Genomic DNA, 14,857 nt, shown 5'->3' with positions numbered 1-14,857 from the left:
GATACTGCTACTTTTTATTTAAACAAATGAGTAGGATTTCTTCCAATGTTCATAAATAAATATTGTCTTAATTAAAAATGTGTTTTTTTTGTTCAGTGACTGAACTAACAGCACACTCTAGTGGTTACAATATGCTACAACACCCTGTTCAACAGCATTCAAGCCTGGATGAGAGAGGGAGACTCTCAGAGGCCACACAATGTTACCATTGAAACTAAATGGCAGATCTACAAGATCACATTGTGACAAGTTATGTAGTACCCTGGGAGAACAGTACCAGATCTACAAGATCACATTGTGTCACGTTATGTAATACCCTGGGAGAACGGTACCAGATCTACAAGATCACATTGTGTCACGTTATGTAATACCCTGGGAGAACAGTACCAGATCTACAAGATCACATTGTGTTACATTATGTAATACCCTGGGAGAACGGTACCAGATCTACAAGATCACATTGTGTTACATTATGTAGTACCCTGGGAGAACGGTACCAGATCTACAAGATCACATTGTGTTACATTATGTAGTACCCTGGGAGAACAGTACCAGATCTACAAGATCACATTGTGTTACGTTATGTAGTACCCTGGGAGAACGGTACCAGATCTACAAGATCACATTGTGTTACATTATGTAGTACCCTGGGAGAACGGTACCAGATCTACAAGATCACATTGTGTTACATTATGTAGTACCCTGGGAGAACGGTACCAGATCTACAAGATCACATTGTGTTACGTTATGTAGTACCCTGGGAGAACGGTACCAGATCTACAAGATCACATTGTGTTACATTATGTAGTACCCTGGGAGAACGGTACCAGATCTACAAGATCACATTGTGTTACATTATGTAATACCCTGGGAGAACGGTACCAGATCTACAAGATCACATTGTGTTACGTTATGTAGTACCCTGGGAGAACGGTACTAAAATGTGAAATTTGAAACTCTGAACTATTCATACATTTGAAAAATGTCAGAGATTCAAATATTTTTTTCACAGATTCAAAACAAATTGTCAGTCTTGCAAAAAATATTTTCAGAGATTCAGAATCTTTATTTGAAGTTAAAAGTAATGACACAAATTTCACTCATGGGCACTGTGCTATACTTCTATCATTGAAGATTCAAAGCTGAGCTTGAAGCGATTTGGACGGATACTAGATTAGGGCCCAAACTAAAGCAAGTCGGCATATATATGTTTAAGGTCTAAAGGCTAATTTTATTCTTCCCTGCGTGACCCTGTCGACAATCACTCAACAAGTGGAACAAAGTGCATTAGCCTAAATGATGACTTACACTTAGTTGTGCCACTGACACTTGCCGTAAGCTCACAACATGCATTGCAATGTGAGGCTTTGTGAGCTTGTAGATCTGCTATTTTAGGCATGCAATGCCACAGCGCAACTGAGTGTAAATCAGGCTTAAGAGAGACAATGTGACACTTGAGTACAGCCTGATGAAGACAAACAAGTTGGGTGTATAAATGAACGGAGAAAGCGGACAGGTCCAGTTGTTTTCTGCAGCAGACCAGCATCATCCTAGCAACCAGATGGCGGTGCCTTGAACTCAATAATCACTCATTCTGAGAAGGAGAGAGAGAGAGAGAGAGAGAGAGAGAGGGTCACATTGCAGCATAGCGATGCGTTGTGAACTTGTAAATCTATTTTAGCTGTGAGACACTGGCATGCAAGTATAAATGAGGCCTCTGTCTTCAGCACATTTAGGATTACAGGGAAGTAATCGTAAACGTGTAAACAGGGAAGTGAACGACAACGTCAAATGGCCAACAAAAAAAGAAAAAAAAAAGAACTTCAGAATATTTTTCTCTCTGTTGATATCAATGAAAATGCGCTAGGACGTGTACATACATCCTAGCAACCCGTCGGTTGGATTAGTTATGACGTGCCCACACGTCGTACGGTCTGAAACAGTTAAAAGTGAACCTGAACAGTGAGTCTGAATGAGTCTAAACAGCAAGTCTAACAGTGACTATGAACATCCAGTCTAAACAGTGGGCGATTTGCGTTTAAATGATAAAGGCATGCCGTTGCTGGACTGAAAGACAAAGGTTACCTGGGCTTCATTATAGGGCTCATGAGCTGTTTTATTGCCTGGGCCTATTGGAAAGGTGAGAGAAAGTCCAAGTAATCAAAGTTACTATAGTAGACATTAGGGCTGACCTCGATTAGTTGAATAGTCGACTAATCGATCGGAACGGGTCTCAGTCGACTGACAACCTCTCAGTCGATGTTCACCAAAAAAAAAAAAAAAAAAACAGTCGGGACGATTTTTTTCTTTTGGGCCGGGTGGAAAACCCCTCCGTTATAATGGTATGCTCCCAGTCCCCGCACCGCAGCATCGGGGAACACTCTGGCAGCCAGAGTAAAGGCTGGGAGGGACCGAGCCGAGGGAGGCTACTGTACTGTAGCCTACATGTTGTTTATGCTCCGGAGTCCAGACCCATGCAGTTTAATAATATACAGTCACAACAGAATGCACACTGCTGTCTCGTGTCTCATCACAATCCCAATGCGCCACCCGTGAAGTCGGGGGGAAAATAAAAAACAGGCTGCTAGTGTTAGTGTAGGGTCGGGGATCGTTAGCTTAGCGCGTAGCTACTGATTCAACCCACTGATTGAACTTCATCTCCGCCTGTAATCTAGGTTATTTTTTTATTGACAACGTGAACGAACCCCGACACCAGCGCTGCAAAAATAGACAGATCTACAAGCTCTCAACGCGTAGCGAACGGCGCTGCAAAAACAGGCAGGACGCGATGCCTTGAGAGCTTGTGGATCAGCCTCCCCGACGGTGCGGGGAGGCAAGATATCTCCGGGGAGGAGGAGAAGTTACCAGGGCAGGCTACATGTTGCTGCGGCTAACAACACTGTCACCAGCCAGTGGTTGTGATGTTAGCTTGGCTTCATGGCTTGCAGCTGCTTGTCCGTTCCAACTTCACTTCATCTCCACCTGTAACTTATTTTTTATTTTGTTACCCTGGCTGCGCAGCTGCGCTGCAAAAATAGACGGATCTACAAGCTCTCAACGCGTAGCGAACGGCGCTGCAAAAACAGGCAGGACGCGGCGCCTTGAGAGCTTATCGCCCAACCTTAATGCAAATGTGTGTTTTTTTTGGGGGGGGGGTGCAGGGGGGTGTTCTGTCGACTATCAGTCGACTAACAGCAAATTTATTCATATTAATTTCGACTATACAAATCCTTAGTCGGGGACAGCCCTAGTAGACATTAGATTAGAGTTGATTGATTGAATACTTTATTAGTCAGGAATGAAAACAACACATGGGTACAGTCACACATTTAGACTAAAAGGATAACACAATGTTTCCATTGTGGTCCCATACAGTACTGTATATTCAATTCATCAACATATGGAGCATAAAATAAATAACACCAAGATACAATATTATAAACAAATGTAAGCAGTCTAGGCCATATATCACCTTTCTATGGGAGAAGTGTTAATTACATTTACATTGAGAACACTACATTCATTGACATTTTGCTCAGGGGTATGAGTGGATGGATGGTAACCTCAAGGTTGCCAGTTCGAACCCTGTGGGCTCCCCCCCAGAGTTAGTGTCGAAGTGTCCTTGAGCAAGACTCTGAACCCCTAATTTCTCCTGATGTGCTGGTTGGTGCCTTGCATGGTTTCCGCCGCCATCGGTGTGTGTGAATGGGTAAATGTAATGCACAATCTATGTAAAGAGCCTTGGTTAAAGGCGCTATATAAATGCACCATTTTCAATTATTTACCCATTTTGGACTGAGGTCGATAAAAAAAATCATGTCTTCTAAATCCTAACAGTTTTCTGAAAAACCTGCAGTATGTTTCTAATTATCTGTATTTGAAGAAGATGTTGTTCCTGAAGATGTAGTTCCAGGGACCCCCCCAGAAGCAAAGATTTGAGTTAAAAACGTTCGCTCTGAAAGAATATATATTCAAAGATTTGCGCCACATTTTCACGATTTTTCCCGCCCAAAATGTTGCCAAATTACAACCCAAGAACACTAAACATATGTTCTTGTTACACCATCACTAAACACGGGTATATTTGACCAAAATATCGATGGAAAAAGTGCATATTAGTGCACACGCACGCACGCACGCACGCACGCACGCACGCACGCACACACACACACACACACACACACACACACACACACACACACACACACACACACACACACACACACACACACAATATCTTACTTGCACAGCTCAGTGCCTGCTTCCTCCAGCTCATCACAGGAGAAATGGGCTCCTGTCTCCCTCAGCAGTTTCACTATAGCCATGTGTCTGTGTGGCGAGGAGACAAAGAGGTTGATACGTTATTCTGTAAAACAATAATACCACCTTCATGAAAGACGAAATGCAGGGCTTAGAATGGAAGTGGATGCGCGCGCATCTTCAAAATGGCCGCGGCCACTGTCCCACTTCAACTGTTGTGCTAACGAACGGTGGCTAACGATACGATCGGATCAAAACATGGATTAAAGAATATAAACCCTGGAAAACGGAGATTCCGGGTTTAGCAGGCTATAGGGTACTAATTACATTTTTAGCGTTTTCGCCGCTTTTGTCGTACTCCGCATTTTAAGAGCGTCTGCTAAATTATGCCTAAATTGTAAATTGTACAAAGTCATCGTCCATTCATTGTGTGAGCAGTGTTACCTGAAGCGGACGGCGTTGCATAGCGGTGTGTTCCCGTAGAGATCTTTAACATCGACGGTGGCCCCGTGGCTCAGCAGGTACTGCACCACCTCCAGGTGACCCTCACAGGCAGCGATATGTAGAGGGGTGCGACCGCCATAGTCATCCAGACACAGACTGCCGCCCTGAATGACAAGATAACGCCATATTAAATATGTAGAGGGGTGCGACCGCCATAGTCACCCAGACACAGACTGCCGCCCTGAATGACAAGAGAACGCCATATTAAATATGTAGAGGGGTGCGACCGCCATAGTCACCCAGCCACAGACTGCCGCCCTAAATGACAAGAGAACGCCATTGTAAGTGCTGCTATTAAAATGCTTACTTTAAAAGGACTAAAATAGCTAAAATACAACAATTCATGGTCATAAGTTCATAAAGCATAATTCATAATAATGTTATGATACAATAATAAATATGTGGTTCATAATTGATTTCATATGAGGTTAAAAATGTAAACATGATGTGATGATAACTTTCTGAGGCAGAACCAAGTTCCCTGTCTGTCAGTAGCAACACTGGACCATGATTGATTGACTGATTGATGCATGATTGCCTGGCATTGCACACAGGTGGTACAAACATTTCTCTCACTCATTCAGACTCTGGTCTGCACAAGGAAGCACACTCGCAGCAGAGTAGTGTGTTTGAACTGTTATTAGAAACACGTCTAAAGTCAAAGACAGACGGTCAAAAGGACATTCAAAGGACTGTATGAAACTCAAGAAGCATCAAGAACCTCTTTACACAACAAGCGGCCAACGAGGTATTATTATTTGAGAGTTATCTTTGTTGTGTTGTATTGTGGTGTTTTGACGGACACGCATCGCGCATTTCTACATGTTTTGTATTTCTTTGTTTGATCAATATTATGTATTGCGACGTAATTTGTTGATTGTTTTATGTGTTTATTATTTTTGTGTGAACATAGTTCTCACGGCATGGGACAGCAGAGGGATGAGAAGAATGCCCAATAAATGCCCGTTTATAAAGAACCGACCTGTGTCGTCAATGTTGTGAGAAGAGCTACAGCCATATTAAATATGTAGAGGGGTGCGACCGCCATAGTCACCCAGACACAGACTGCCGCCCTGAATGACAAGAGAACGCCATATTAAATATGTAGAGGGGTGCGACCGCCATAGTCACCCAGACACAGACTGCCGCCCTGAATGACAAGAGAACGCCATATTAAATATGTAGAGGGGTGCGACCGCCATAGTCACCCAGACACAGACTGCCGCCCTGAATGACAAGAGAACGACATATTAAATATGTAGAGGGGTGCGACCGCCATAGTCACCCAGCCACAGACTGCCGCCCTGAAGAGAAGGTCACATTAAATATGTAGAGGGGTGCGACCGCCATAGTCACCCAGCCACAGACTGCCGCCCTGAAGAGAACGTCACAGATTTCAACCTTACTACTACTTTGTACTACTAGGACTTATGTTAACAAAATATGTAAAATAAAAAAAAAATAAAAAAGTTTAATGATTTACATTCGGTGGATATCTTTCACAATAATACATGATACATGTTCTAGACAATCTAATGATGACACAAATATATGTATTACATGCATTTTAGTTACTTTTATCAGGGTTAAAGATTAAAGGTCATAGGTCAATTTTGATTAGAAATTGCGTCCAGAGATTTTGAAGTTGTGTAAATGTGTGCCTCTGTCTCTCTAGGTCGTCCTCAGACGAGCCCTCCATCGTCGTTTCCAGTCATCCCGGTTCTCCATACATCTGGCCAGTTCGTTGGTACTTTGCGCTCCTGCATCGCACTTGAGTACATCCACATATGTTAGCGTGGGACGTCCTTGTGATCGATGCCCGTGTGTTGGTTCCCAAAGCACCAGTTTGCTGGCTGGCAGTTCTTGATGCCTTTGGCAGTGTCCTGCTAGTCTCATTCTCCTGGCTGCTATTTTCTGGCTCACCCTTGGTAATCCCTCATACAGAGTCTTGTTAGTAACATGTACAGTCTTGCTGATGTTAAGTATGCAGTACGCAGCATTCTGGTGTAGCACCCGTCAAGGGACTTCTGCAGGGTTGGCTTCAGGGTCCAGCATTCACTGCCGTATAGGAGAACAGACTCCACTGTTGCGTAGAAGAAGCTGAGTTTGATTTGTCGGGGGAGATTGGAGTTCCATACACTGGTCATGCCATTCAGGGCCCTCCATGCAAGTGCCTTCCTCACTTTCAGATCTTGCTCGGTTGAGTTGACCCATGAGCCCAGGTACTTGAAGTCCTTGACTTCCTTCAGCACAGTGCCTCCTGTTGTTGTGAGAGGTGGATGTTCCGGTGAGATGTTATAGGTGATAACCTCAGTTTTCTTGGCATTTAGCCTAAGGCCAACATTGGCACACTCCAGCTCTACTCTGTTCAGGAGTTCCTGAGCTTGTTCCACGTTGTCGGAGAGCAGGCTGATGTCATCCGCATAGTCCAGGTCTGTCAGGACTACTTTGGGATGTCGTCTCGACCTCCTTGGTGTTAGGGTGAAGCCAAGATCCTGCTCTCGTCCACTGATGGCTTTCCTGAGTGCATAGTCCAAGACTATGATGAAGAGGAAGGGAGCTAGGGTATCCCCCTGCATTACCCCAGCCCGGATATCAAACTCCTCGCTGTTGCCATCTGGGGTCACCACCTTGGCCCTTGTTCCTGCATACATGGTCACCGTAGGCCTTAAGGATCTTCACCATTGTGCCTCTGTGAATCGAGTCAAATGCCTTTTTGAAGTCGATGAAGCAGAGAACAGCAGTCAAGTTATCCTTCTTCACCTCCTCAATCATTCTCCTCAGTGCCAAGATCTGTGCTACGGTAGTTCTCCCCTCTCTGAAGCCATTTTGGTTCTCCCTCAGGAGAGGGTCGATGGCATGCCGTATCCTGTTTAGGATCATTCTATTGTAAACCTTTGCAGTGATGCCTCGGTAGTTGTCTGGCTTTGAGAGGTCCCCTGCTTTAGGCACTGGAATGATGTTAGACAGAGACCATATTTCAGGCTGTTTGTTGTTCATTAGTGCCAGGTTGCAAAACTCCAGGGTGAGGTCATCAAGGGCACAGTTCTTTAGGACCTCTGGGGGTATGCCATCTGGCCCAGCACTCTTGCCCTCCCTCACTGTGGATTTCGCCTTGGAAAGCTCACTGGTCGTGAAGGGACCATCTTCGATGTCCAGGCCCTGGAGGATTGCCGGCACATCCTCCTCAACTCCATCCGCTGCTGTACCCAGGAGCCCCCGGAAGTGGCCGAACCAGGTAGTCACCCTGTCCTCTGGGCTGTGTCCCTCCACCTGTCCCTCCTTAGCTCTCTTCCGCCCAGTCATCTCATTGATGACTCTCCAGGCCTCCCCATATTGCCGTTCACCATGCGCTGCCTGCACTCTTTGTACGCTCTCCATCAGTTCCTCTCCTTTTATGGTGTCGTATGTACTGAAGAGAAACAGCTTGGCTTCATTCAGTACAACACGTCTCTCCACGGTTGGTTCACGCTCAAAGTTGAGCCATGCTTCCTCCACCCTGCTGCGTGCAGCTACAACCTCCGGATGTCTGGACCGCATGGACACTCTGGCTTTGTCCAGCATTGGCACGTACAGCCTGGTCGCCTCCTCATTCGCAACAACGAATCTCTCCTATTCGCTGCTGGGCTCAGCTCCCTTGTCCAGCTGCCGAAAGCGCTTCCTAACCTCCTCCGTGTACCTGGCTTGCAGGCATGGGTCGGCTGCGAATGCCTTCCAGTCGTGCCGGATCTTGGGGCTTGGCTTGGGGACCCTGAGGCTCAGTCGCACCCTCATGGAGACCACGCAGTGGTCAGAGCCCACAGAGCTGAAAGTGCTGAACGATTCAGCATTCAAGATGGAGCTCTTCCACTTTTGCCTTACAAGTATGTAGTCCAGCTGACGTACAGTACCTGTGGCTCGGTCTCGGAAGGTCCATCTCTTGCCTGTTCTTTTCTGGAACATGGTGTTCGCTGCCAGGAGCTGGTGTTCCATGAGGAGGGCGTTGAGGTGTGTGCCATTGCGGTTGGTAGAGTCGTGGTATGGGAAGGGAACGTCCTCTGGACCGAGCCTTGCATTGAAGTCCCCCAGGATTGCCAGGAAGTTGTGTGCTGGGACGTCTCAGACTGCTGTTGCAAGGTCCTCGTAGAACTTCTCCACTTCCACAGATGGGTGGTTGGTGGGTGAGTACACGACTATGACTGTTGTTACTGGGTTGCCTGAGAACTCTGCGATGAGGATCCTATCGGTATGGTGGTAAACCCGACAGAGAGCCTTACGTGCCAGAGAACCCAGCATTAGCCCTACACCCCCTGTTGCAGCCTGGGCCTCGTTTCGCCACGCAGATGAAGTGATGAGCGTGCATCTCTCCACTCTGCGGTACACGATCCGCTCTTCAGTGTGCACTCTTCTGTGTTCTTGGATCCCCAGGATCTCTACTCCACACTTCTCAGCACAGTGTGCTAGCTCCACCAATCTTGCTTCTTCTCTCACTGTGCATGCGTTGAAGGTTCCCATTACAAATGGTCTCCGACCACGCAAGAGTGCATTGGACGGGGTGCTGTGATCGGACAGGGCCCTCCCTTGCGGGTTTAAGGTCCTATCGTCATGGTGTCCTCCGGGAGGAGGACCAGCACCACCGTCCTCTGCGATGTTCCTGCGGACTCCCGCCGCTGGAAGTATAGGATTTGGGATGACTGTGTTCTTCATGGTTGGCTTTACAATGCTAATTAAGGCGCAACTCCTCGCAGTCCTGGTTTTAGTTCAGAGTGTCCTTCTCCTAGATGGGTTGCCTTCCACGGCATTGAGCCCCATCTGCCCATGCTATTTGCCCATAGCTGGGACAGTGGTTGGCAGGCGCCAGGGCGTGTCCACACACCGGTGAGCCTGCGCGCCTTGCCCTGGGGCCCACTGCTGCTCCGAGATCCCCTACAGTTTGGCCTGGGACCGCAAGGTACCCAGTTACCGTGTGTGGCCACGAGGAGGCACTGCAGAAGTCTTGGCGGTGGAGCGGCTTTGTACCAGCAGGAGGAGACTTACGCACTCGGCTGCTCTTTTCACCCTCCGCGAGGAGGGCTAGCCGGCGGCAGTAGCTGAAAGCAGAGTAGCAAGCAGAAGCAGCATGCACTAACTACAAGCACTACTACAGTTCTACTGCACTACGCATCACACAGCCCTGCATGCACGCACGCACACCCCCTGTGGGGGGTATTTATATGCAAATATCATGACCAATGGCATTGCAAGACTAAACAATGAACATCAATGATGATGTTTAGGTGAAAAAAGAATAGAAAAAAATAAAAATAAAAAGTGATTAATTAAAATAAAAATGTTACTGAGAAGCATCGTTGGGTCTTACCGGGTTAAATAGCACGTATAGCTGCATATGGACATAACAATTACATTGCACAGTTGTACAAATTGTAGATGCATCGTTTACAGTGTGTTAGCACATGTGCTAGTTTTCACCACTTGTCATAAAATACCACAATTGTTTTCTACTCAGTCTGTGTCTCATGGGAGAGCTGTGGGCAGGTCAGAAACCAGTCCACCAGTGACATCATTTTTTCTTTTTTTTAATAAAATATTTAGATAGTTTTCGCATTGCAACTTTTCAGGAATAGAAAGCCTGCAGTTTCTATTAGCTTGGATTCCCCATCGATGATTCCCCATTCTATGAGACACAGACTGAGTAGAAAGAATATTGTGGTATTGTATCATGAACTTTATAGTGAGGACCAATTATATGAAGTTAGGTTGAAAAGGGATGAAGTGGTCCTTTAACACTTTGATTGCTACAAGATCTCGACAGGCCTATTTGGATGTTGCTACCGTTTAACATTGCACAAAGGCCTTGTTCGGGGGCCCACAGCAAAATGTTCTCTTATAGCGAGAATCACACGCATACAACAAAAGAAAGCTGAACTTGTCCACTTCAATTAAAAAAATACATTTTGATTTTACCATGTTCCATTCTGGAGATATTGACCTTTTTTGCAACACCTGCATTTGCCTGGAAGTGGTTATCTTGAACAGCGAGCAGAGTTATGGATGGTTTAAAGTCAGAGACATTGACAGGCAGATATAAAATTGAACCCAATAAATATCCTATACATCCTACACCGAATGAAAGCCCTGAATGTGTACTTTTACGAGGAAAACAGTAAACATTGATCCAATCTACAGTTAGACAGTAATTGGTTATTGAATGCAGCTTGTGCCCACCAGATAACTTCAGAGAAGACATGGACGTGAACTCCTCAATATTCACAAAATAAGGCCTATAGCGACATATAAATACTATATACCGTATGAAACAGAAGACTCTCTGCTTTCATAAGAAAAAAACTTCTACTGTAGTAATAATAAAAATCACACCCATGTGAAGTGAGTGGTGCAATTCTGTCCCATATTCTGTTCTCTGCTTATTCAATACAGCTCGCTATATACGGACTGAGGCAGAAAGTCATGTAAACCTTTTATTTACAGTTTGGTCTGTAAACTTCTACTGTAATAATACAAATCACACCCCTGTGAAGTGAGCGTTGCAACTGTTCTGTACTTATTCACTACAGCTCGCTATATACGGACTGAGACAGAAAGTCATGTAAACCTTTTATTTACAGTTTGGTCTGTAAACTTCTACTGTAATAATAAAAATCACACCCCTGTGAAGTGAGCGGTGCAACTGTTCTCTACCATTGCACCGCGCAACTGTAGAGAACAGTTGCACCGCTCACTTCACAGGGGTGTGATTTTTATTATTACAGTAGAAGTTTACAGACCAAACTGTAAATAAAAGGTTTACATGACTTTCTGTCTCAGTCCGTATATAGCGAGCTGTAGTGAATAAGTACAGAACAGTTGCAACGCTCACTTCACAGGGGTGTGATTTTTATTATTACAGTAGAAGTTTACAGACCAAACTGTAAATAAAAGGTTTACATGACTTTCTGCCTCAGTCCGTATATAGCGAGCTGTATTGAATAAGCAGAGAACAGAATATGGGACAGAGTTGCACCACTCACTTCACATGGGTGTGATTTTTATTATTACTACAGTAGAAGTTTTTTTCTTATGAAAGCAGAGAGTCTTCTGTTTCATACGGTATATAGTATTTATATGTCGCTATAGGCCTTATTTTGTGAATATTGAGTTCGGGTCCATGTCTTCTCTGCAGTTATATCTGGTGGGCGCAATGTGCATCCACCCAGTATCCAATTTATGACAAACTGTACATGGGATCAATGTTTACTCTTTTCCTCGTAAAAGTACACATTCAGGGCTTTCATTCGATGTATAGGATGTATAGCATATTTATTGTGTTTATTGTTATATCTGCCTGTCAATGTCTGACTATAAACCTTCATAACTATGCTTTCTTTTTGATGATGATGATGATGATTGCCGCCTCGCCTAATCTATCTCACTGCTTTCATTGTTTTGATCGCAGTAACATTGGGGGGGGGGTCATGGGCACATTGGGCAGCAAAAGTCTTGATCCGTACGGCTATAAAAAGTCCCATTCCACCGTTCGGTTCAGAACTATAGTATAACGGTGAGACGCGTTGTCATCAGCTGATTTTGTTTTTCAAGCTAGTGTAGGGGAACATGCCTGGGCATGCTAGCCTGGCACGGCCAGACTCATAGCGAGGGTTCACTGATGTTTCCTCCGGGGAAGAATCTTCAGTGAATCCCCGCTATGAGGCTGGCCAAGCCAGGCTATGGGCATGCAGCTTGGGGGCGATGGAGGGGAAAAAAATCGTCACCCGGCTGTGATGTCGACGAGAAGGAAAAAATGACTTCCACAGATGACAACACCACGGTTTAGGTCGCGGAAAAGTTCGTTATACATTACACCCGGGTCGATTACGTCCCCGACGCGTTCATTGCGGTCTTATCACTACAATTATAATGAATAAAAAAGCGTTACAATCACACGTCTGAGCGATCTCCGATTATGACGGCTCTGCATGGCGATACGTGATCCACCAACGGAACACTGTCTTGTCGTGGCGGCCCCTCGATACTGTGGTTAGTTCGTAGTATTGTAGGCTCGGGGATCGTTTGGTCGCTACAGTATGAAGAAGGAAACATGCATCTGTCCATGTGTGTTGCAGACGTTGCATTGCAATGCCGATCTGGTGCATATGTGTTCAGGCAGCGTTCCGTTCAGCGTTCGTCATGTTTTTTTCCGAGAGACAGAGGAGAGCATGTACCCCCTCGCAAGATCCTCCTCCTGGAGAAACAGGAGGGGAGGGGGGAATCAAATGTCCGAGGTGGAAAGCCTGGTGAGGCGAGGTTAGGTGAAATTTGATTCTTTTCAAACACAGACTAGATCGGCATGGGCGCAGCCATTACACTGGCTTCTACACGTAAAGCGGCCCGCCCTCCTGTTTTCAGGAGGGGAGGGTTTTTTTTTTTTTTTCTTTTTTTTTTCTGATCACGTGAGCTGGACTAAGCAGCAATGATAGGGCGATGGTTCTTCATTGTCCGGGTGGGTAAAAAGATGAATGAAAGTATGCTATAAAAAAGTGATTGAAACGTATTGATACGTGATCCGCACCCGACGTTTGATTAATTGATAACGTATTGATACGCGATTCGCGTCGGCTGTGTTAACAGTGGCGTGCACAGACATTTAGAGGGGCAGGTGCTCAAGTTAAAAAAGGGCACCTTGTGCAGCGCGTGGAACCGGCCGGTTGCCTTAATATATTTTGGGCGGGAACCCCTTTTGGTGTTAGCATTATGTTATGCTTTAGCTATTGAAAAATAGCAGATCTACAAGCTCATAGCGCGCCACCGAGTGGCGCGCTACGAGGTTGTAGGTCTGCTATTTTTGAAAAATCAAAAAAAAAAAAAAGGAAAAAAAAGAGAGGTTTTTTTTTTTTTTTTTTTTTTCAAAGGGGCACATTGCCAAAAGGGCAGGGGGTGCTCTAGCACCCCCTAGTGTCTATCTGTGCACGCCACTGTCCTTTAATGATTAATGTCTTGCTCACCATCTCCCTGATGGACTCCAAAGCCTCCACGTCTCCGATCTTGGCAGCGGCACATGCCAGGGGTGGCGTCAGGGCGTCGCGGAAAGCTTCCAGCTCCTACGTAGAGAGACCAAGTGTGTGCAGGATATTAGCTGACTGAATACATGGAAATGTGCCTATATTTTTGAACCACATGAGCTCTATTTTCAAAGAAATGGGTAAATGTTTGATTTTTTTTGTTTTGTTAATCCATCTACAAGCTTGCAGCACGTTGCATGTGCTATTTTCAAAAACCCTGGGCTATCTTCTGAGAATGTTGGCCTATAATGACACGCCCAACCTGGTGCCTTGTCAGTTAAGACCTGAGACCAGATTCTATAAAATGTCATCTAAATCATGACAGATTTCTGAGGTACTTCTCAAACTATATTCATGTCAGGGACACCAAAAATTATAATGTAATTGGCTGCCGAGTCCCATCTCAAAATGTGTTCCTTCCAGGGACCCCCGGAAGCAAAGATATGAGTTAAGAAAGCGTTTGCTGTGTGAATGAATATATGTATATTCAAAGATGTGCACACGTTTTCACGATTTTTCAATAATAGCAGATCTACAAGAACCGAGTGCCATGAGCTATTTTCAACAGCTAAAGTTAAAATAAATAATGGTTAAAAACTGTAAGGAGACACTGATGTGTCCTCAGGTCTAAATGGTTTAAAGGTCAGAACATGATGAAAAACTGTGTGTGTGTGCGTGCGTGCGTGCGTGCGTGCGTGCGTGCGTGCTTGCGTGCGCACGCACGTGCGTGCGTGCACGCGTGGGTGCGTACCTCCTTGCAGCTGATGCTCAGAGTCATGGCAATGACCTGAATGAACCGGCTGTCACTCAGAGAGAGCTTGGCTCCCTTCAGGTCAGAGACCATCTCACCTCTGAGGTTCTTCTCCATCATCTGGAAGAAAATGGTCAAATAAAAATGGTGCATTTATAAAGCGCCTTTATCCCAGGCGCATTACATTCACCCGTTCACACACCGATGGCGGAGGAAGCCATGCAAGGCACCAACCAGCACATCGGGAGCAATTTGGGGTTCAATTTCTTGCCCAAGGACACTTCAACATGTAGACAGGAGGAGCAGG

At 45.4% G+C, this 14,857-nt stretch overlaps 1 protein-coding gene across 1 annotated transcript in view; it reads right to left on the bottom strand.

Moving 5' to 3' along the window:
- Window positions 1–1,192: 1,192 nt before the first annotated feature.
- LOC306932279 (60 kDa lysophospholipase-like) overlaps window positions 1,193–14,857 on the bottom strand; it is a 29,563-nt gene continuing 15,898 nt past the window's right edge. Inside the window, exons 11-16 of the mRNA XM_079514026.1 lie at window positions 14,551–14,670; window positions 13,743–13,838; window positions 4,705–4,868; window positions 4,243–4,329; window positions 2,086–2,129; window positions 1,193–1,594 (exon numbers count right to left, since the gene is read on the bottom strand). Of these exons, the coding sequence (XP_079370152.1) occupies window positions 2,117–2,129; window positions 4,243–4,329; window positions 4,705–4,868; window positions 13,743–13,838; window positions 14,551–14,670 (480 nt within the window). The 3' untranslated portion in view covers window positions 1,193–1,594; window positions 2,086–2,116. The remainder of the gene's footprint in view (window positions 1,595–2,085; window positions 2,130–4,242; window positions 4,330–4,704; window positions 4,869–13,742; window positions 13,839–14,550; window positions 14,671–14,857) is intronic.

This window comes from Electrona antarctica (assembly GCF_951216825.1).
Source record: "Electrona antarctica genome assembly, chromosome: 11".
Classification (NCBI taxonomy): Eukaryota; Metazoa; Chordata; class Actinopteri; order Myctophiformes; family Myctophidae; genus Electrona; species Electrona antarctica.
The sequence above is the reverse complement of the archived record's forward strand: the minus strand, read 5'-3'. Positions and strand labels throughout refer to the sequence as shown.